Raw genomic sequence first — 24126 nt, 5'->3', positions numbered from 1 at the left:
ATTTTATTAGTCTCTGGTTGAAAAGCATTGGTTCGGTGGAACTGGTAAATATTATCGAAATAAGTTTTGATATTACATTAATTTTTCAGTTAAAACCTATTATATTGAAAGTCTTTTTTCTTTGATTACCTGCAGAACATACAATATAACTACTCCTTTTGCCAGGGCTTTGTTGCTTTTTACCCCCTGAAGAAGACCCTGACTCCCTGAAGGTCGAAATGCATTGGGGCAGCCCGGGTGCTATTTTGCAACTTTTGAAAAAGTGCTGTACTTGTAAATTGTTCCTGTAACCTATTTTGTATTAAATGTTGCATATACTGTTTATCCACCGATATGCTATAATATTATATACCAGAGCCTGTATTTTTAATCTATGATGGCAAATAAGCTGTTGAATCAATAAAATAAATATAACTTTTATGGATTTATCTCTGCTTCTTGTTGCTGCCTGAAAACCCCAAGGGGAACTCTTCTTTTTTTATTCTATCCAATCTAATCTTAAAACCTGCTCACACCCCCATTCTAGGCCCTATACTAACTAGCCTGTAGAGGAAAGATGTCTATATTTACCTATTCTAATGGCACTCTGGTCCCATCAAGTAATCAGCTCCCAGCGGAGGGACAAAAACAAAAAAACAAAAAAAAAAAAAACACAACACAACACACGTAGCCTATGGGTGATATCACCACCCAGGCATTGCAGCCAATTGCATTGCTCTCCTCTCCCGGGAGCTGATCATGTGACTGGACCAGAGTGCCCTTAGAATAGGCAAGTATAGACGACATTCCTCTACAAACTAGTCAGTATAGGTCTTAAGCTGGATACACACTATACAGTTCTCTAGATTTCTTCCTTTAAAATGTACCAAAACCATACAATATGAGGTCAAACCTAAGCACTTTCAATTTGTATGCAATCAGGCAGGCCCTTGCACTACATTTAGTTGAAGGTAAAATCTTAAGCAAATCAAACAAAACTTGCATAGTGTGTATCCAACTTTAGAACTGGGGTGGGAGCAGATTTCAGTTAGACAGGATTAGCCTGCACTTCCACTTAGGCATCATTTAGTAAATATAAACAAACTGCAAAAAGCTGCTTACCTTCTCTCGAGTCTTTTCTAGAAAGTGCTACTGTGGGATCTAGGGATAAAAAATAAAAGTTTATACAGTTATGATTCATCGTCTATAAAATGTCATACACAGGGGCGTAACTAGAAATCACAGGGCCCCATAGCAAAATGTTGTATGGGCCCCCCCATCAAAAAAAAAAAAAAAATGAACTAATGCCATTGAACAACAGACTACCACACCCATGTGGCACAGTACCCAGGCAACAGCTTATATTAATTTTGAACAACAAAGTATGCACTATACTGTATGCAGCCCCTGAAGGGAACACATTGCTGACCTCCAGGCCTTCTAACCAATTTCTGTTCTGTTATATAAAATGAAATAGTTCAACTCACCATAATGCAAAATCAGTGGGATCCCTGAGCGTGTCACTTGCCATCATCGCCTGCCACCAGATGCAGATTGTAACTTGTCACAGGTTGCGGAATGTCACCTACCACATGTTGCAGATTGTCCACTTGCCATATCCCAGATTGTCACTTGCCAAGATAGATAAGTCACACATTATGCCACACATTATGGATTGTCACTTGCCATGTCCTGGATTGTCACTTGCCACGTCACTTGCTAAACATTATGGATTGTCACTTGCCACGTCCTGGATTGTCACTTGCCACGTCACTTGCTAAACATTATGGATTGTCACTTGCCACGTCCTGGATTGTCACTTGCCACATCACTTGCCACACATTATGGATTGTCACTTGCCACGTCCTGGATTGTCACTTGCCACGTCACTTGCCACACATTATGGATTGTTACTTGCCACGTCCTGGATTGTCACTTGCCACATCACTTGCCACACATTATGGATTGTCACTTGCCACGTCCTGGATTGTCACTTGCCACACATTAAGGATTGTCACTTGTCACATCACCTGCTACATGTTGCGGATTGTCCACTTGCCACATCGCCTGCCACCAGATGCAGATTGTCACTTGTCACACGTTGCAGAATGTCACCTGCCACATGTTGTGGATTGTCCACTTGCCACATCCCGGATTGTCACTTGCCACGTTACCTGCCACACATTACGGATTGTCACTTGCCACGTCCTAGATTGTCACTTGCCACGTCCCGGGTTGTCACTTGCCACGTCACCTGCCACACATTACGGATTGTCACTTGCCACATCACCTGCCACACATTACGGAATGTCACTTGCCACGTCATGGATTTTCACTTGCTACGTCCCCTGCCACATGTTACGGATTGTCACTTGCCACATCCAGGTTGTCACTTGCCACGTCACCTGCCACACATTACGGATTGTCACTTGCCACGTCATTACAGATTGTCACTTGCCACATCCTAGATTGTCACTTGCCATACATTATGGATTGTCACTTGCACGTCCCGGGTTGTCACTTGCCACGTCACCTGCCACACATTACGGATTGACACTTGTCACGTCACGGATTTTCACTTGCCACGTCACCTGCCACATGTTATGGATTGTCACTTGCCACATCCAGGTTGTCACTTGCCATGTCACCTGCCACACGTTATGGATTGTCACTTGCCACGTCCCGGGTTGTCACTTGCCACGTCGCCTGCCACACATTATGGATTGTCATTTGCCACGTCATGGATTTTCACTTGCCACGTCACCTGCCACACGTTACGGATTGTCACTTGCCACGTCGCCTGCCACACATTATGGATTGTCACTTGCTCTGCCACTTTCCTGCTGTGTCACTGAGTCAGGCAGCAGATTATCAGTCAGACAGCAGAGAGATAATGTCAGCTCTCTGCTTCCTGGCTGCCTGCCCAGTGAGGGGGGAACTGCACTGCAGGGATGCAGGGCAGCCAGAGATGATGTCATCTCTATGCTCCCCGCCTGTCAGCTCCCTGATTGGCCAGCCCACTCTCTCACCAGCGAACTGGCCACTCTCATCCGCCTCCCACGGATCCTCTGACCGCCCGCTCTCACTCACTGAGCCGCCTGTGGACCACCCGCGGAGCCGCGGACTACCTGCGGAGCCGCCCGCGGACCACCCGCGGAGCCGCCCGCGGACCACCCGCGGAGCCGCGGACTACCCGCGGAGCCGCCCGCGGACCACCCGCGGAGCCGCCGGCTATCTCCCGCGGAGCCGTGGCGCCTGTCCTCACCGGGCCCCACTTGACTGCGGGCCCCATAGCGCCCGCATGTGTTGCTATGGCGGTAGTTCCGCCACTGGTCATACACCTGACAAGTCCTTAATTGTTTTACGACGAAGGGCATTTTTTTTGTTTTTGCACACGTTAACATGCACATTTTAGGCCTGACCCAATTTTTAATGTCACTTGATATTAGCACACATGTTTTTTCAGTGAAAACAAACAATTTCCAATTTTTGTTAAAATATACAAAATGAGACTACAATGAGTAGACAGACACTGAACGTGTTTTTTGGCATGTTGTGGAAGTGACTGGGTGACTGCTTTAAAGCTATAGCATTCGGCAACTTGCTTAATAAAGATGATCTCAGGCGTGTTCGCAAACAGCACGTGCAGAGTCCGACCAGGAAGTCGGCACTGTGCTGAGCCAAACACAAGCAGTGAAACATTTCCCAATCTCTGCAGCCGTGCATCAGGATAACGTCTCACTGCTTGTGATTAGCGCTCCGCAGTGCCAACTTCCTGGCATGGCTCTGCACGTGCCGTTTGCAAACACGCCTGAGCTCATTTTTGTCTCTTAATCCCTTTACGACTGCCTAAGGCATACGTGCAATGGCAATAAGGTGGGCTTTACCACTCACATGCCACACATATCAGTCGCTGGGTGGCCAATGTGTCTGTACTGAGAGCACAGCTCTTGGTCACCACTAATTACCGCCATCCGGCAGGGACCAACTCTCAATCACGTGACCACTGCGAGAGCCTATCACAGTGATCAGGCAATTAGCTAATCTCTCCTTCCCCCCAGTGGTCTTTTAAATCGATGCCAGGGTGGGTGGGAAGGTGTAAAATCCTGGTCTTCCAGCCAGTAGTTAAAAGAACACTCTTACCCAGGTTATTTACAATATTAGTGTAAAACTTCTCACCTGTCATTTGTCTCACTACATGAAGAATTATTTCAACCAGAGACAATGGGTTAATTCTGAAAAAAAAAAAAAAAACCCACATGAATGAGAACAAATGATTACATGAAAATAGGGAGGTGGTGGGTCTTGGAAAACGTATAAGGATTTAGAGCTTAATGTGAATGATTGAAAATTATACTTTTAAACATAACTGACTTAAATAAACATCAACAGGCTTAATATTGTGCGAAGTGTATTGATGTACAGATTGAAGTATAGGATTGGTCGTCAGTCAATGAAACGTGATGCATTAGAAACCTTTATAAACCAGAGAAATGGAGGTAGGGGTCACTCTGTGCAATATCGTTGCATAGAGCAGGTAAATAATTTTTTGTCCCTTTACTAAAGTCAAAAAATAACACAGCCTTTAATATCTCTTTAACCACTTGACCTCTGGAAGATTTACCCCCCCCCCCCCTTCATGACCAGGTCATTTTTTGGGGTACAGCACTGCATTACTTTAACTGACAATTGCGCAGCTGTACGACACTGTACCCAAATTAAATTTATGTCCTTTTTTTCCCCCACATATACAGCTTTCTTTTTGTAGTATTTGATCAACTCTCCAATTTTTTTGCGCTATTAATAATAATAATAATTAAAAAAAAAATTACCAACAATTTTGAAAAATAACTTACTTTCCGCTATAAAACATAATATAAAAAAAAAAAAAAAACACAAGTGTACATTGATTGATTTATGCAAAAGTTCGTGTTTAGAAACTATGGGATTTTTTTTATATATTTTTTTTTTACTAGTAATGGCGGTGATCAGCAACTTATAGCTGTGATATTGCTGTGACAATTCTGACCCTTTTTGGGAACCAGCGACACTAATACAGTGATCAGTGCTAAAAATATGCAGTCACTTTACTAATGACACTGGCTGGGAAAGGATTAAACATCTAGGGTGATCAAAGGGTTAAATGTGTGCCTAGCCAGTGTTTATGTGAGCAGTGTGTGGTGCTTTTACTAGGGGAAGTAATCGATTTCATTCCCTGCTTTGCAGGGAAAGTAAATCCATTACTTGTGTGCTCCGGACGATCGGCGGGTGCTGGTGGTAATCTATTGGCCAGCACCCACTGATCCGCATCTGCTGTGGAAAGCCACAACAGTGTCCAGTTCACTGGCAGCATGGACGCACGCCCCTACCTGGAAGTGCCACATCACCAATTAGGTATGTGATCTTGCCGCCGTATATCTATGTTATATGGTACATATATGGTATGCCCAACACTAACTAGCCCTAAAAATGCCCCCTCCCCATCCTGCTACCTATGCCGACTAACCCGTGTTAAAGAGTATATTTACCGGTTTTCAGCCTACTCCAGTCATGTGATCTGTGTCATTCAGTGGGGGCAGCAGGAAAAGGAGGGAGCGCTGGCAACAGTTGGGACATTGAAGTCTACGAATGACGTCACCACTCCTAGAGTTCCCAGCAGTTGAGTGCTCTCGCCCCCCTCCCCTGTAGCCCCTACCGACTAACTCAGGGCGGCACAGTGGTGTAGTGGTTAGCACTCTCACTTAGCAGTAAGAAGGGTCGCTGGTTCAAATCCCAACCACGACGCTACCTGCCTGGAGTTTGCATGTTCTCCCTGTGCCTGCATGGGTTTCCTCCAGGTACTCCGGTTTCCTCCCACAATCCAAAGACATACAGGTAGGCTAATTGACTTCTGTCCAAAATTGGCCCTAGTATATGAATGGGGACCTTGGATTGTGGGCTCTTTGAGGGTAGGGACTGATGTGAGTGTGCACTGTACAGGGACAATTGTAGACACTCAGGTTGAACTGGATGGACTGGTGTCTTTATTCAACCTTACTAACTATGAAACTATGAAACATGACTGGACTGGAGGGGGCTGAAAATAGGTAAGTATACACATTTTGGCTTACACAGCATGAATATTGTGTGACAAGGTAGAACATGTGTTACATTATCACTTGAGCATTGACTAAAATCCATAAAGATAATTTGTAGCACCTTCTTGATTTTATGCTACAAAAATGTAAGCCATTTGAAGGTTAAAGGGGGTCCAACATTATACCAGACAGGTGTACCTCAAAATGGCCACTGAGAAAAGAAATGTACATGGTACGTCATACATTGGCTGTAAGTTGTGTACTAACTGCTCTATTCTCCAAGTAGGTAGGTGCGTAATGAGTGTTTTAAACTGTAATAATGGCCAAACTAAAACACGAACGCTTTCACTTAATAGAACTGATATTTATAGCAAAAGAAGCATTCTTAAAATGGCTCAAGTTTCTATAAAACTGAAATTCTCCTATGTAACTTAGCCTGAGCTTAGCTAGCTTTTCCAGCAGATGCTTTTACATCAAAGAGACTACTGTGCAGGTGAGATAAGCAGCAGCAAGATTGTAGGACGTTGCCTAGTAAAAGGATGTGCTCTTACCTGTGCTCAAAATCACTGATACATTTTTCATAAAGCTGTGGAAAGACAATAGAATATAATTATATACATTGCAGCTGGTTATGAAAACAATTTTAGATCTGAACAGGCATTACAGGGATGTAAACAAACAATGATCCAGGGCATGGGCAACTGCCCAAGTGGATAAGGGCTGCCAAACTGGGGCCGCAGCTGTCCCAAACTAAAAAAAAACGATGAGACACATGAGAACCCAAAATTTAGAATAGCGCTGTACCATAGCAAATGAGTGACACTCAACCTTGGGTATAGAAACAAAAAGAATTTATTCCACTGGGGATGAAGGTAAAAATTGAGGCATACAGCAGTTGTGGAACAGCCAACCAGTGGACATAGAGAACCACAAAATTAAATGTGAGTACCTGGAGGCTGACTCAATGTGGATGACAGGGGAGTTCCAGTATGTGGCGGCAGAAAACCACGCTGGGGGCAAGGTGAAAAAGATGACCACAATCAGAAGGTCCCAGGCTGAGGTGGTAACGTAACCCAGACCTTCGGGGGAAGCAGCAATATCTCCGCCTGTGAGTGACAGGCCAGAGATACCAGGATGGATGAACGGTGGCCGGGGGGCACCAGGAAGTGACAGTCTGCTGGGATCTGCATTCGTCGTCCGGAAATGACATCACAGGCTGACTGGAGACAGCCGAAAGATCCAAACAACCATAGACAGTCAGGCATGGGAGCCGGCCCAGGGGTGCTGAAGCCCGATAGGCAAGAGGGAACGGAATACCGACAACAGTGACTACATGCTTCGGGGCATAGCCCCTTCTTCCGGTAATAAAGGGACCGGGCACCTAGGTCATCCATGGTGCTTCTGTGACGGACTGGGGTTTATATGGTCACAAAACAGACACCCCAAAGCAAAGTACATATTCATTTTTTTTTTATATTTCTAAACATGTCCCTTCTATTCTATTAATAACCAGTAGATGGCAGAGAAGGTACACAAACAGAGTCTATATAAGGTCACACACCATGTGACTGGAAATTAAACTACTTCCAGTCATAAAGTCAGTGGTCATATCTCATGCTGTTTGTGTGATTCTTTGCAGGTATGTACTCTAAATTGTTCCCAATCTGTATTAACCTGTGATAGAAAGATTCTTAACCACTTCAGCTCCGGACCAATAAATACCTTAAGGACCAGAGGTCTTTTTGCAATTTCGCACTGCGCTGCTTTAACTGGTAATTGCGCGGTCATGCAATATTGCACCCAAACGAAATTTGCGTCCTTTTCTTCCCACAAATAGAGCTTTCTTTTGATGGTATTTGATTGCCTCTGCGATTTTTTTTTTTTGCGATATAAATGGAAAAAGAGCGAAAATTTCGAAAAAAAAAGATATTTTCTTCTTTTTGTTATAAGAAAAATCGAATAAACTAAATTTTAGTCATACATTGAGGGCAAAATTTATTCAGCCACATGTCTTTAGTAAAAAAAATGTCAATAAGCGTATATTTTTTGGTTTGCGCAAAAGTTATAGTGTCTACAAACTAGAGTACATTTTCTGGAATTTACACAGCTTTTAATTTATGACTGCCGATCTCATTTCTTGAGGTGCTAAAATGACAGGGCAGTACAAATCCCCCCCAAATGACCCCATTTTGGAAAGTAGACACCCCAAGGAAATTGCTGATGGGTATGTTGAGCCCATTGAATATTTATTTTTTTTGTCCTAAGGGATTGAATAATGACAAAAAAAAATAAATACATTTTTTTTTACAAAAAGTTGTCAGTAAATGATATATTGCTCACACATGCCATGGTTATATGTGGAATTGCACCCCAAAATATATTCCGCTACTTCTCCCGAGTATGGGGATACCACATGTGTGGGACTTTTTGGGAGTCTAGTCGCGCACGGCACCCCGAAAACCAATCACCACCTTCAAGATTTCTAAGGGTGCAAATTTTTGATTTAACTCCTCACTACCTATCACAGTTTCGAAGGCCATAAAATGCCAAAATAGCACAAAACCCCCCAAAATGACCCCATTTTGGAAAGTAGACACCCCAAGCTATTTACTGAGAGGCATGTTGAGTCCATGGAATATTTTATATTTTGCCACAAGTTGCGGGAATATTACAAACTTTTTTTTTTTTGCACCAAGTTGTCACTAAATGATATATTGCTCACACATGCTATGGGCATATGTGAAATGACACCCCAAAATACATTCTGCTGCTTCTCCTGAGTACGGGGATACCACATGTGTGGGACTTTTTGGGAGTCTAGTCGCGCACGGCACCCCGAAAACCAATCACCACCTTCAGGATTTCTAAGGGTGCAAATTTTTGATTTAACTCCTCACTACCTATCACAGTTTCGAAGTCCATAAAATGCCAAAATAGCACAAAACCCCCCCAAATGACCCCATTTTGGAAAGTAGACACCCCAAGCTATTTACTGAGAGGCATGTTGAGTCCATGGAATATTTTATATTTTGCCAAAAGTTGCGGGAATATTACAAACTTTTTTTTTTTTGCACAAAGTTGTCACTAAATGATATATTGCTCACACATGCTATGGGCAGAAGTCAAATTACACCCCAAAATAAATTCTGCTGCTTCTCCCGAGTACGGGGATACCACATGTGGGGGACTTTTTGGGAGCCTAGCCACGTACGGGACCCCGAAAACCAAGCACTGCCTTCCGGATTTGAATATAAAATGCTACCAAAAAACCTGTTAGCGATGGCAGGGATCAGGCCTGACTCTGCGATCGCTGCAGTTATGTGTTTAGTGTTTTGTAAGTGACAGTGATCGATCGATACTGCACTTGGGTGGGCTGGGCAGAGGGGCAAAACGCAGGTGCCAGCAGGTATTTGGGCTGATCCCGCTAACAATGCGTTTTTTTGGAACCCTAAACTGCTGGGGACGCTAGTATAGATCTGATCAGATCAGATATTGATCTGTTCAGATTCTATACCACTACGGGAGGTGTATGCTTTGCGTGTGGGTGTTAGCGGTACTGGCACTAACCTAGCGCTGCCTGGGGCGACGCAGACCCTGACCCTAAAACCTAATTGATATCACCCGCCGGGTGATCAGGGGGTTAAACCTTTATTGGGTAATAAATGGTGGGTGCCCTGATGCTATAAAAAACAAACTAACCAGAGTCACCCGTAACACTTATACGGTGATCAGTGGTGAAAGGGTTAACTAGGAGCAATCAGGGGGTTCAAATTTTTATTAGGTAGTATATGGGGGTCCCTGGCGCTATATAAAAACCTGACGGGGAACCTAAATAACTAACTGGCTAACCAGCGTCACCAGTGACACTTATACTGTGATCGCTGGTGAAAGGGGGTGAAAGGGTTAACTAGCAGCAATCAGGGGGTTAAAACCATTATTGGGTAGTATATCGGGGTACCTAGCGCTATAAAAACCTGGCGGTGAACCTAAAAAAATAACTAGCTACCTAGCGACACTAGCGACACTGATGCAGCGTTCAGAAAAATTATCGCTTAGTGACACTGGCAAAAGGGGGTGAAAGGGTTAACTAGCGGAAATCAGGGGGTTAAAACCATTATTGGGTAGTATATCGGGGTACCTAGCGCTATAAAAACCTGGCGGTGAACCTAAAAAAATAACTAGCTACCTAGCGACTGTAGCGACACTAATGCAGCGATCAGAAAAACGATCGCTTAGTGACACTGGCAAAAGGGGGTGAAAGGGTTAACTAGCGGCAATCAGGGGGTTAAACCCATTATTGGGTAGTATATCGGGGTACCTAGCGATATAAAAACCTGGCGGTGAACCTAAAAAAATAACTAGCTACCTAGCGACACATGCAGCGATCAGAAAAATGATCGCTTAGTGACACTGGCAAAAGGGGGTGAAAGGGTTAACTCTAGGGGCAATCAGGGGGTTAAATCTTTATTGGGGGGTGATAGGGGGCTACCCTGGACCTAACACTAACTGTCCTGACAGTTTTTACTGTCACAACTGACACTGAATGCATTGATCAGTAAAGAAATGATCAATGCAATCAGTGACACTGTGACTGGGGGGGGAGGGGGGGCGGGGGGCGATCGGGGGGGGGATCGGGGGGGGGTTTGTGTGCCTGTGTGTACCTACATGTCAGTGTAGTGTTGGTGCACACTTACTTTTACTCTTCTCCTCGTAGTCCGGTCAAAAAGACCGCCCCGAGGAGAATGACATCACTTCCTCCTTCCTGTGTAAACAATACACAGGGGAGGAAGCTTCTCATTGGCCAGGAGCGATCCAGAGGGGGTGGCCGAAAACCAACGGCCATCCCCTCATCACGGAGCGCTCCTGGACCGAATCGGACCGCCGTAACCAGCGGGAGGGGGTCCGATCGGACCCCCCACCCGCTGGAAGGCAATCACGTAGATGTACGTGATTCTGCCTGCCTGTGCCATTGTGCTGACGTACATTGGCAATACGGCGGTCCTGAAGTGGTTAAACATCTTGAGCAGATGCAGAAAAAGTCTCAGCAGATTTTATGCTATTGTTTTGCTGTAATTAGAAGTTTAGAACAGCATGTGTCAGAAACAAGTGAAAAGTGCATAAGAACATGAAAATACTGCATTAGTCAGAACAAATGTCTATGATAAACACTAAACCTTTATAAATAGGTATATTTAAACCTGATTTATTGAAAATGGCATAGATTTATAGAAGCACATGTTTTCTGTTATTTAATATAGAAAAAAACCTATTGTATGTAAAGCTTATGTATTGCATCATACAGACATGCAATGAGCACCATCTAGTGGTTAAAAAAGAGTACTACCATGAAAATATTTGTATTAAAGCAATGCATTGCTAGTATGATTATTGCACACTTAAAATGTACCAGAGAGATAAAGATAATTATCTATAACACTGAATAACAGGGATATATATGTTATTAAATTTAGTAATGTTCATTGTTATAACTACGTTTTAAAATACTTTCGTTAAAATCGGTATTATATATATTGTTAATGTTTATAAACATGTGACTATAAAAATGTAAAAGATGTATTGTTATGTAAAAATTAAACTACTTCCAGCCATAAAGTCAGTGGTCATATCTCATGCTGTTTGTGTGATTCTTTGCAGTCCACGCCAAGCTGATCACCTTATCTCATCGCGTCTACAATCATCGGCTCTCTTAATTCACATTTTGAGGCCGGTAACATTTTGGGGGCTCGTCCGGGATTCGTTGTGTTACCAGTGAGAGGGAAGTGCGAGACAAGCGTGAGCCTGCTACAGAGCTACAAGGAGAGTCGTGAGTGTCGTCTGCCTCGTGAGTGCAAGTCTTCAGATTGCAACAGAGATGGCGTCTCCTCATCGTGCGCTGATGTGGGATATCCAGAAACAAATTCATCTGCTTAATGAAGAACAGCTGCATAGCCTCGCTATTATGCTGGAAGATGAAAGAGACGTGGACGTTCCATCAGTGACTGGTACCAACGAAATGGAACTTGTTGAATTTATTGAAGACTACTTGAGAAGTGATCAGCTGGAAAAGTTGGAAGATCAAGGTATGTCTTACCTACTCATCATCCAAGACAAGATCAATGAACTAAAACTTAACAAGGAAAGTACACCAACTGTGGACATTGCAACCGCTGCAAAAAAAATAAGTAGTGGGACTGCAAGGACTGAACAGGTATCGGAGGTGGTGAGATTAACTGATGTTGTTGCTTTATTGCCACGTAGAGAATTTAAAATGCATGGTGGTGTAATTTCAGATCATGGTTCGGACATGAGTTACAGTAGCGTGTGCAGACAAATTGACCAGGGTCTAACAGAAAAATTCCCTGAATCTGAAATTATACGCACAGTGTTGAGAATAATCAAACCTGGTAATTTTAAAGATATGTTGACTGACAAAGATGATCTTACTGTTGCTGAATTGAAAAGGTTTTTGAAGTCACATATGAGAGAACGAAGTGGTAATAAGTTATTTCAGGACCTTAGCAATGCTGCCCAGCAGGAAAGAGAAACAGTGCAACAATTTGTTTACAGGCTAGTGGGGTTAAAACAAAAAGTTCTGTCTACATCACAACATGATAGGCAAGAGTTTAACTATGACAAAAAACTGGTGCAAGGCATATTCCTTCATACACTGTATCAGGGACTAAATGAGAAAAATTCTAATGTTAGACGAGATATCAAGCCTTACGTGTCTGATTTGACAGTAACGGATGACTTTATCATAGAGCAAGTCACCAGATCAGTTGATGAGGAAACAGAAAGGCAGAGACGCTTAAACAGTGCACCTAAACATAAACCTCTTACTGTTCATTCATCCCAGACACCAGGGAATAGCGAAAAAGACACCTTGCAAAAGAGAGTTGAGGGAGATGTTAGAGTAAATCACACGGCATTAATGGAACTAACAACACAGGTCTCTGCTCTCACAAAGAACCTGGAAAAGATGATGAAGCTAACTCCTATTGTTGGAAACCAAATGACTAAGTCACTAACCAATGTTCAAGTTCCGGATACAACTCACTGCAAACCCAGGTGTGATGATTGCATTAAACGAGAGAGTCAGAACTGCTACCATTGTTTCTACTGTGGTTGGACAGGACACAGAGCGGTTGATTGCTTGAAGAAAAGAAGGCAGTCGGGAAACGACAGACGGTCACTGGGAAAGGGACAACCAGTGACCACCTCAAATGATCTGTACCATGCTAAGGTAAACAGGGTATTCACCCACCGGTCAACTAGAACACTCTCAAAAGAGAATGGATTCTCCAAACAACACGTAGCACAATTAATTGGAGGAAAATGCCTACTGTCATGTCAGATGAATGGTGTACCGGTTGACATGTTGATGGATACAGGAGCTCAGGTCAGCATTGTCGGGAAGGCATGGTTAGAAAAGTTTCTACCCAGTGTCTCCATTAGGCACATACAAGATTTACTTTGTGATGACAACTTATCCATTACAGCTGCAAATGGTTCTCTCATTCCATTCATCGGATGGATTGAAGTCTGCCTGGAATTCAAAAGTAGTGGACATGGAAACTCAGCCATTTATGTGCCAATGCTGGTGAGTGACTGCTGTAATGACAATCCAATTCTTGGGTTTAATGTTATCGAAGAATTGATCAGAGAAAACCGTGACCGACCAAACAGCACCCAAAACCTGACTATCTTGCTGAGTGAAGCTATGAAAGTAAGACAGAGTGTAGCGAATAACATTGTCAATGCTGTCAGTCAAGCAACTGACCCAGGAGAAATATTCGATAGTCGTATGGTCAAAGTGGGGAAGAAGGGACTCCAGATTAAAGGAGGCGAGCTCTGTGAAGTCAAATGCAGAATTAGAGCGTGGCCGAAAGGAGGAATCATGTCATTTGAACCACTTCCCGAATATCCAATTGAGGAAGGACTTGAACTATTTCCTTCAGTGGTAGATGTGCCAAATGGGTTTTCTAAACTGGTGAAGATACCTATACTGAACCGTGCTCAACATGACATCTACTTTCCACCCAGAACAGTATTGGGTACCATTTCTCCAGCAGCTGAGATTCTACCATTGTCTCCAAACAAAGACGATGGAAAGGGAATTGACCAGAAGAAAAGGGTGTTTCATGTAAACCAGTTGAATCAAGTGGACACTGGAAATCAGCTACCCACTAACAAATCTGTTAAGTGGCACCCACCTGTCAATTTGGAAGATCTCTCAGAAGAAGAACAGGAGATAGCGAGACAAATGTTATATGATGAATCAGATGTCTTTGCTCGAGATGAGGGAGACATAGGATGCATCCCTAACCTGAAACTGAGGATAAATCTGAAAGATGAAACTCCTGTCCAGAAACGCTACAATTCGATACCGAAACCCCTATACAAAGAAGTGAAAGAATATATCCAAAAACTTCTTGACCGAGGTTGGGTAACAAAATCTTCTTCCGCATACTCATCACCAGTTGTTTGTGTTCGAAAGAAGGACAGTAGCCTACGACTATGTGTTGACTTTAGGGAGTTAAACCGAAAGACTATCCCAGATAGACATCCACTACCCAGAATACAAGATCTGCTGGATAGCTTAGGAGGATTTACGTGGTTCTCAATCCTGGACCAGGGTAGTGCGTATCATCAAGGCTTTGTGCATGAAGATTTCAGACATCTGACGGCTTTCAGCACCCCCTGGGGACTCCTGGAGTGGAACCGTATTCCATTTGGATTAACGAATGCCCCAGCAGCTTTTCAGAGATGCATGGAGAATGTATTAGAGGGCATCAGAGACAAATGTTGTTCTCCATACTTGGATGACGTACTTTGCTACTCCAAAACTTTTCAGGAGCATGTCAATGATATTAGGCAAGTGCTTAGTCGAATGCGTGAGCATGGTATCAAACTTAGGCCGAAGAATTGCTGAAAGGACAGACAATCTGCCCAATGACTCAGGAGAATATCAGAGCATTACAACAAGACGATACCAACATTAGAGAGGTGGTCTGGCTTAAGGAGAACGACTGGATTCCAAACCACAAAGAAAAGGAGAGTATGACCAGCAAAACAAGACGTTTGATACATGAATGGAATAAACTCAGAGTCGATGAAGGAATCCTCTACCGACATTCTGGAACCCGAAAACAGCTAGTTCTACCAGAAAAGTTAAAACCATTGGTCTTAAGAAATCTTCATGATGACATGGGTCACATTGGTACTGACAAAGTAACCCACCTAGCACGTGAACGATTTTACTGGCCATTTATGCAAAGAGACATTGATGAATATGTGCTGAAGAAGTGCAGCTGCATCAAACAAAAGCGTCCAAATATTACCGAAAGAGCACCTATGGGTTCGATTACTACCAGTTCACCTTTGGAGTTAGTATCCATTGATTATCTTCACTTGGAGAAAAGCAAAGGAGGATATGAGTATATACTTGTAATAGTTGACCATTTCACATGCTTTGCACAAACGTATCCAACTAAGAACAAATCTGGAAAAACGGCGGCAGAAAAGATCTTTCAAGATTTCATACCACGTTTTGGCTATCCAGAGAAACTCCACCATGACCAAGGAAGAGAATTTGAAAACAACTTATTTCAGACATTGCAAAGATTGGCAGGGATTTCTCATTCAAGAACTACTCCATACCATCCACAGGGTAACCCAGTGGAGAGACTGAACCGTACTTTGTTACAGATGCTTCGCACCTTAGAGGAAGAGAAAAAGTCAGATTGGAAAGAACATCTTCCACATATGGTTCATGCATACAATTGCACCAGGCATGAAGCCACAGGATACTCGCCATTCTTTCTATTGTATGGAAGATCTCCTCGTTTGCCAATTGACCTAATGCTCAACCTAAATTTGGAAAAGGAATCAGAAAGTCAACCAATATTTACTCAGAAATGGGCATCTAGAATGCAAGAAGCTTACAAAATCGCATCCGAGAATAGCAAAAAATCATCTGCTAAAGGGAAGAAGTACTATGACAAACAGATAAAAGGAGCACCTCTTCAACCGGGTGATCGGGTCTTAGTACGAAATCTCTCTGAAAGAGGAGGACCTGGTAAACTTCGTTCATACTGGGAAGAATCAGTACACAAAGTGGTAGAAAGAATCAAAGATGGGCCTGTGTACAAAATTCAGCCTGAAAGTGGTAAAAAGACTATTAGAGTACTGCACAGAAATCTTTTACTACCAGTAAATGACCTACCAATTGAAGGACACATTCCAAGAGTACCGATGAAACAAAGATAATCAAGTAACAGAAAGGATACCAGAATGGATGTGGACCAGGAGGAGGAATGTTCAGATGAAGAAAGATGGTATTATCCTTATATACCAGAGACTACAGAAAGTCATGATCGTGTTGTGTCTCAACCAAACTCTCAAAACGTAGAGAAAATCCCATTAAGAGTTTCTGCTGAAGAGTTCTATCCTACAACTACCACACCCAATGTTGAACAAGAACAAAATGATGGAACAGTAGTTGGCGACCAAATCTGGGCTACAGACATGGTGGGACTAGACACTGCAGAATTACCCTCATTAAGTCAAGACTTACCTGTGAACCAAGATATGCAAATGGAAAATGATGTTGATGGAGAAGACTCAACTCCTGTCAGAAGATCTACCAGACAAGCTAAGCCTAAAGAGATCTTTACATATGACACACTAGGTCAGCCAAGATACAGACCAAGTCAGGTTCACACCATACAAACTCCTACAATGCTAGCTACTCCCATGACATGCCAGGTAGTTAACGTAGCTCCTTGGTGGCAACAAGTACCTATTTGGGTTACTTAAATCACTAAATAGTGTTCAGATACCAATTGAGTTTAATGTCGGGAGCCATTAACTGAAGGAGGGGAGAGTGTGACGGACTGGGGTTTATATGGTCACAAAACAGACACCCCAAAGCAAAGTACATATTCATTTTTTTTTTTATATTTCTAAACATGTCCCTTCTATTCTATTAATAACCAGTAGATGGCAGAGAAGGTACACAAACAGAGTCTATATAAGGCCACACACCATGTGACTGGAAATTAAACTACTTCCAGTCATAAAGTCAGTGGTCATATCTCATGCTGTTTGTGTGATTCTTTGCAGGTATGTACTCTAAATTGTTCCCAATCTGTATTAACCTTTGATAGAAAGATTCCTAAACATCTTGAGCAGATGCAGAAAAAGTCTCAGCAGATTTTATGCTATTGTTTTGCTGTAATTAGAAGTTTAGAACAGCATGTGTCAGAAACAAGTGAAAAGTGCATAAGAACATGAAAATACTGCATTAGTCAGAACAAATGTCTATGATAAACACTAAACCTTTCTAAATAGGTATATTTAAACCTGATTTATTGAAAATGGCATAGATTTATAGAAGCACATGTTTTCTGTTATTTAATATAGAAAAAAACCTATTGTATGTAAAGCTTATGTATTGCATCATACAGACATGCAATGAGCACCATCTAGTGGTTAAAAAAGAGTACTACCATGAAAATATTTGTATTAAAGCAATGCATTGCTAGTATGATTATTGCACACTTAAAATGTACCAGAGAGATAAAGATAATTATCTATAACACTGAATAACAGGGATATATACAGTGGTGTGAAAAAGTGTTTGCCCCCTTCCTCATTTCCTGTTCCTTTGCATGTTTGTCACACTTAAGTGTTTCGGAACATCAAACCAATTTAAACAATAGTCAAGGACAACACAAGTAAACACAAAATGCAATTTGTAAATGAAGGTGTTTATTATTAAAGGTGAAAAAAAATCCAAACCATCATGGCCCTGTGTGAAAAAGTGATTGCCCCCTAAACCTAATAACTGGTTGGGCCACCCTTAGCAGCAACAACTGCAACCAAGCGTTTGCGATAACGTGCAATGAGGCTTTTACAGCGTCCTGGAGGAATTTTGGCCCACTCATCTTTGCAGAATTGTCCTAATTCAGTTACATTAGAGGGTTTTCGAGCATGAACAGCCTTTTTAAGGTCATACCACAACATCTCAATAGGATTCAGGTCAGGACTTTGGCTAGGCCACTCCAAAGTCTTCATTTTGTTTTTCTTCAGCCATTCGGTGGTGGACTTGCTGGTGTGTTTAGGATCATTGTCCTGCTGCAGAACCCAAGTTCGTTTCAGCTTGAGTACACGAACAGATGGTCGGACATTCTCCTTCAGGATCTCTTGGTAGACAGCAGAATTCATAGTTCCTTTTATCACGGCAAGTCTTCCAGGTCCTGAAGCAGCAAAACAGCCCCAGACCATCACACTACCACCACCATATTTTACTGTTGGTATAATGTTCTTTTTATGAAATGCAGTGTTCCTTCTACGCCAGATATACTTGGACACACACCTTCCAAAGAGTTCCACTTTTGTCTCATCGGTCCACAGAATGTTGTCCCAAAAGTCTTGGGGATCATCAAGATGTGTTGTGGAGAAATTGAGACGAGCTTTGATGTTCTTTTTGCTCAGCAGTGGTTTTCTCCTTGGAACTCTGCCATGCAGGCCATTTTTGCCCAGTCTTTTCCTGATGGTGGAGGCATGAACGCTGACCTTAACTGAGGCAAGTGAGGCCTGCAGTTCCTTGGACGTTGTTGTGGGGTCTTTTGTGACCTCTTGGATGAGTCGTCGCTGCGCTCTTGGGGTAATTTTGGGCGGCCGGCCACTCCTGGGAAGGTTCACCACTGTTCCATGTCTTCGCCATTTGTGGATAATGGCTCTCACTGTGGTTCGCTGGATTCCCAAAGCTTTGGAAATGGCTTTATAACCCTTTCCAGACTGATAGATCTCAATTACTTTCTTTCTCAATTGTTCTTGAATTTCTTTGGGTCTCGGCATGATGTGTAGCTTTTAAGGATCTTCTGGTGGACCTTACTGTGTCAAGCAGCTCCTATTTAAGTGATGCCTTGATTGTGAACAGGTGTGGCAATAATCAGGCCTGGGTGTGGCTAGAGAAATTGAACTCAGGTGTGGACAACCACAGTTATAGTATGTTTTAACAAGGGGGGCAATCACTTTTTCACACAGGGCCATGATGGTTTGGAATTTTTTTCACCTTTAATAATAAACACCTTCATTTACAAATTGCATTTTGTGTTTACTTGTGTTGTCCTTGACTATTGTTTAAATTGGTTTGATGTTCCGAAACACTTACGTGTGACAAACATGCAAAGGAACAGGAAATGAGGAAGGGGGCAAACACTTTTTCACACCACTGTATGTTATTAAATTTAGTAATGTTCATTGTTATAACTACGTTTTAAAATACTTTCGTTAAAATCGGTATTATATATATTGTTAATGTTTATAAACATGTGACTATAAAAATGTAAAAGATGTATTGTTATGTAAAAATTAAACTACTTCCAGCCATAAAGTCAGTGGTCATATCTCATGCTGTTTGTGTGATTCTTTGCAGTCCACGCCAAGCTGATCACCTTATCTCATCGCGTCTACAATCATCGGCTCTCTTAATTCACATTTTGAGGCCGGTAACACTTCATCCTCCACAAATGTAACCATTTAAAACCCCATTGATCACAAATGCTCAAAGAACATGCATTGGCTAGTCTGACACACTTCTCCAGGAGTCTTCCCAATCTTGTCAAACAGGGCATCCAAACACTAAGACCACAGTTGTTCCCTCTGGACCCAACGCTAGATTTATCAAAGATTTTAATGACAATTTTAAAGTCCATCACTAACATTACCAAAAGACATTGGTCCATCCTTCGTTCTGACCCAAAATTGTGTCCCCACCTACCGCCACCTGTCACTCACACAGGCTGAGATATTTCTGCCCCCCCCCAACGGTCTGGGCTACATTACAAACTCAGTCTGCGACCTTCTGATTGCGGTCATCTTTTTCACCTTGTCCCCAAGCACATTTGGCCTCCTCCACACACAGGAGCTGCCCTGTTATCCATGTGGCCTTCAGCCTCCAGGTACTCACATCTCATGCTGTGGTTCTCTATGTCCACTGGTTGGCCGTTCCATAACTGCTGTATGCCTTCATTTTTACCTTCATCTCCAATGAAATAAATGCTCTGTGTTTCTACATCCAAGGTTGAGTGTCACTCATTTGTCACAGTACAGAGCTATTGCCAATTTTGGTTTCTCATTACAGGGATGAAATTTGCAAAATACCGATGTTAAGGATAGACACAAGGCACAAATTCCAGCCGGTTCTTGCTGAATCAGATAAATTTGAGCTGCAGGTTGCCATGTTGGCACCACAAAAGCCAATGTAAAAACGGAAGGAGTAGGGTGAAAAATTCTCAGCTGAACATTGACTGCAACCTGTTATAGTCAACGTTCAGGTACTCAGACAAAGTCCGCTGCTGCGGCTGCTTGCATACAATATCCAGTAGTGAAGATTTCTCCATCCATGCTGTTTTGGGCGAAAGGGGAAAATCAGAAAATCTATGTGTATTGCTTGCTTTACTCCAAGATTAACCGATCTTGTACAAGATAACATCCTTACCTTGATAAGTCCATCTCCTTTAACGCACTCAGGATCTTGCACAAAGTCTAGCAGTTGCAGAGTCAGTTGATGCCATAACCTGAAAATAAAATATATGTTTGCTGCTGTCACAAATCAGAACTGGAACTACATGCAATATTCTGTCAATTTAATTCCCAAAGGACAGGAAGAGAGCTGCAAGATAAAAAGAAAATATAAAGCTAAGATAAAAGAATAAAATATTTTCTGTTCAGAAGTTCATGAATGTTTATAATTTATTTTTTTACAATGTTTTCTTTTTTAAGGGGGTGTATGGGGACAGTGTCAGTGTGTTTTTTATTATTTTTTGCAATTTTTTTATCAGTCCTGTTGGGGGGGCTATGGTGAGATATCAAGGGTCTTAACAGACCTCTCCCATTTGAGACAGGGAAAGGGACTGGGGACAGGGATTCCCCAGTCCCTTTCTCTGCAGCCTCTGCTGCACTGATAATGAATGAAGAGAAGGCAGCGGCTTCTCTCCATTCATAAACTTGAGACATCGTAATCACAGGCGGTTACAATGTTTCAGTTATGTGAATGGACAGAGTCAGTGGTCACTGACTCTGTCCATTCTGAAAACGAAGGACTTGGGTTTACCGGCTTCTACCTCCACTCTCCATCCTGAGATAACGAGGGGGGGGGGGGGGCGGCAGCACGGAGGAGAGCGGGAGATACGGAGCAGTGTGACGCATTAACGCCCTGCGCGCACGTCAACGTATTTTTGTAATCGATTACATCGACTCGTTGTGGCAGCTCTAGACAGGAAAAGAAACTGAAGCAGTGTCGTGGCAGCACCAGCAGTGCAAAAGGTCTCGTCTTTTGCAAGTATAACTGGGAAGCTGTGATCAATGCATGGGAGCTGCTTCAGGGGACCAGAAGGCAAGAAGCGCTCATTCCTCTACTCCAAACCACTGCCCAATTTTATCCAGCCCTCGGAACACCATTCCTCCCAATGACCCCAACAATGGTGCAATCTTGATAAACAAAAAGGTAGACATGTTTGAAGTCCAGAGTTTGCAATAACTATGTTTGCCTCCATAGATACAATAGCGAAATTAACAGAGGACTACCAGGTTAAAAATAAAGGCAAAAAAGCAAGAAAAATTAAAACAAATGCTTTAGAGCTGTGGTCTCCAATCTACAGCCCCCTACACTGGTGTCACTAATCCTCCCACTGACAGCGGTGTGGGGGGCACCATTCCTCCCACTGACAGCGGTGTGGGGGGCACCATTCCAGTATCATGACAAGGTATAGCACTTCCCCAACTGACACCATTCCTCCTACTGAAAATGGGGTTTATATGGCAATAGTATAGAGACGGTGCATATCAATCGATATGTGGATATAGAGAGAGATAGATTATATATATAATATTATACATACTATATTGCCAAAAGTATTGGGGTGCCTGTCTTTACACACACGTGAACTTTAATGGCATCCCAGTTTTAGTCCGTAGGGTTGAATATTGAGTTGGCCCATCCTTTGCAGCGATAACAGTCTCAACTCTTCTGGGAAGGCTGTGCACAGCGTTTAGGGGTGTGTCTATGGGAATGTTTGACCATTCTTCCAGAAGCGCATTTGTGGGGTCAGGCACCGATGTGGACGAGGCCTGGCTTGCAGTCTTCATGTTCCAAAGGTGTTCTCCACCCCAAACTCGCTCATCCATGACTTTATGGACCTTGCTTTGTGCAGTGGTCCAAATTATTTGGTGGAAGGGGGATTATGGTGTGGGTTGTTTTTCAGGGGGTTGGGCTTGGCCCCTTAGTTCCAGTAAAGGGAACCCTAAAAGTGGTTGTAAACCCTTACAAACCACTTTGACCTACAGGTAAGCCTAGATTAAGGCTTACCTGTAGGTCCAAGAAATATCTCCTAAACCTATACGGTTTAGGAGATATTTGCCCGAAGACAGGCACCGCTATCTACGGCGCATGCGCCGTAGACAGCGGCGCGCAGGCGCACTGAGCGCGGCATTTCCAACAATGGAGCTGCCGCGTGTGTTGGTATCATGCGCAGGAGTGACATCATCGCGGCTTTGCCGAATGACAGCGGCGGAGCTGCGAGACCCCACCGAGATGATGGATGCGCCGGACTACAGGGGACAGCGGTGACTTCGCTGGCTCCTGTGTCAGGTAAGTGACAGATAATGGACTACTATGCGATGCATAGTAGTCCATTATGCTTTGCCTTTGCAGGGAATGAAAGAGGAAGTAAACTCATCAGGGTTTACTTCCTCTTTAAGGAGTCAGCCTACCAAGACATTTTGGACAATTTCCTGCTCTTAACTTTGTGGATGGTCCCTTCCAACATGACTGCACACCAATGACAAAGCAAGGTCAATAAAGACATGGATGAGCGAATTTGGGGTGGAGGAACTTGACTGGCCTGGACAGAGTCCTGACCTCAACCCAATAGAACACCTTTGGGATGAATTAGAGCGCAGACTGCGAGACAAGCCTTCTTGTCCACATCAGTGTCTGACCTCACACATGCGTTTCTGCAAGAATGATAAAAAAAAAAAAACACTCCAATAGGCACACTCCTAAACCTTGTGGACAGCCTTCCAAGAAGAGTTGAAGTTGTTATAGCTGCAAAGGGTTGGCCAACTCAATATTGAACCCTACAAGACTAAGATGGCAATAAAGTTCATGTGAGGGTAAAGGCAGGTGTCACAATACTTTTGGACATATAGCGCGCGCGCGCGCGTGTGTGTGTGTGTGTGTGTCAGTATGTGCAATGTGTGGTAGTTTATATGAATGTGCAGTATAAGCAGTGTGTGTGTATATATATAAATATTTGGGCAGTATATGAATGTTTAGTGTATGTATTGTGTGGCAGTGTATATCAATGTGTATTTTATGTGCAGTACGTATATGGTAGTGTCTATGTATTATGCAGTCTATGTATGGCAGTATCCTGTCTCACCTCTTGTTGTAGAGTTGCTCCAGTCGATGCCACACTCCGGCCACCTCGGGTGACGAGCTCTGGCTTTCCTGCTGCTGCTGCTGTAGAAATGTGGTCACATCCCTCATGTTTGCCGACAGTGTCCAAACCTGCTACCCAGAAAATGTGAAAGAAACACCAGCCTGCCACCACCGGAAACGTCCTCAGCAACCTGCACACTCCCTTCCGGTGACGTGCGGCGCCGTAAAGCACAGCTGTGCATCACATGACTGGCTCCGCCTGCTCTCTGCTCAGAAAGTTACACTGTGTCAGTACCAGACCTGTGCTGTTCAGTAGTATGAAGGATGCATAGGCGTACTGAGCAGGGGGCGGGCCGCCCCGGTACTACACACTGGGGGGGTGTCAGGCCGGTAATATCGGTATCCCATGAAAAGTGGTATCCTCTGCTACTACTGCGCATGTGCCGATTTCAGACAAGAGAATCCGATCGTAGAGCTACTGTAGACGAACACAGCTGAGTTATATTAAAGGGATTGTAAAGGTAAATGTTTTTTCACCTTAATACACTCCATGCATTAACCACTTAACAACCGGCCCATAGCCGAATGACGGCTACAGGGCGGTTGTTTAACTCTGGG

General features: G+C 43.2%; 1 protein-coding gene across 2 annotated transcripts; it reads right to left on the bottom strand.

The window, feature by feature from the left end:
* Positions 1-794: 794 nt before the first annotated feature.
* Positions 795-23728, bottom strand: LOC143942215 (26S proteasome non-ATPase regulatory subunit 13-like). 2 transcript variants are annotated; one of them, XM_077463469.1, is made up of 5 exons: positions 23510-23726; positions 20566-20644; positions 6608-6642; positions 4159-4214; positions 795-1140 (listed from the first exon to the last, which is right to left on the bottom strand). In XM_077463469.1, exons 1-5 carry the CDS (start codon positions 23614-23616, stop codon positions 1055-1057), a joined length of 363 nt encoding a protein of 120 aa, XP_077319595.1. In that variant the 5' UTR covers positions 23617-23726; the 3' UTR covers positions 795-1054. The 2 variants fall into 2 exon arrangements, with proteins under 2 accessions (XP_077319595.1, XP_077319601.1); XM_077463475.1 differs by lacking the exon at positions 4159-4214 and having other exon boundaries at positions 1101-1140; positions 23510-23728.
* Positions 23729-24126: the final 398 nt, after the last annotated feature.

The sequence above is a fragment of the Lithobates pipiens genome, unplaced genomic scaffold (genome assembly GCF_037356315.1).
Source record: "Lithobates pipiens isolate NorthernLeopardFrog02 unplaced genomic scaffold, aLitPip1_a1.2 Scaffold_10, whole genome shotgun sequence".
Lineage (NCBI taxonomy): Eukaryota > Metazoa > Chordata > Amphibia > Anura > Ranidae > Lithobates > Lithobates pipiens.
The sequence above is the reverse complement of the archived record's forward strand: the minus strand, read 5'-3'. Positions and strand labels throughout refer to the sequence as shown.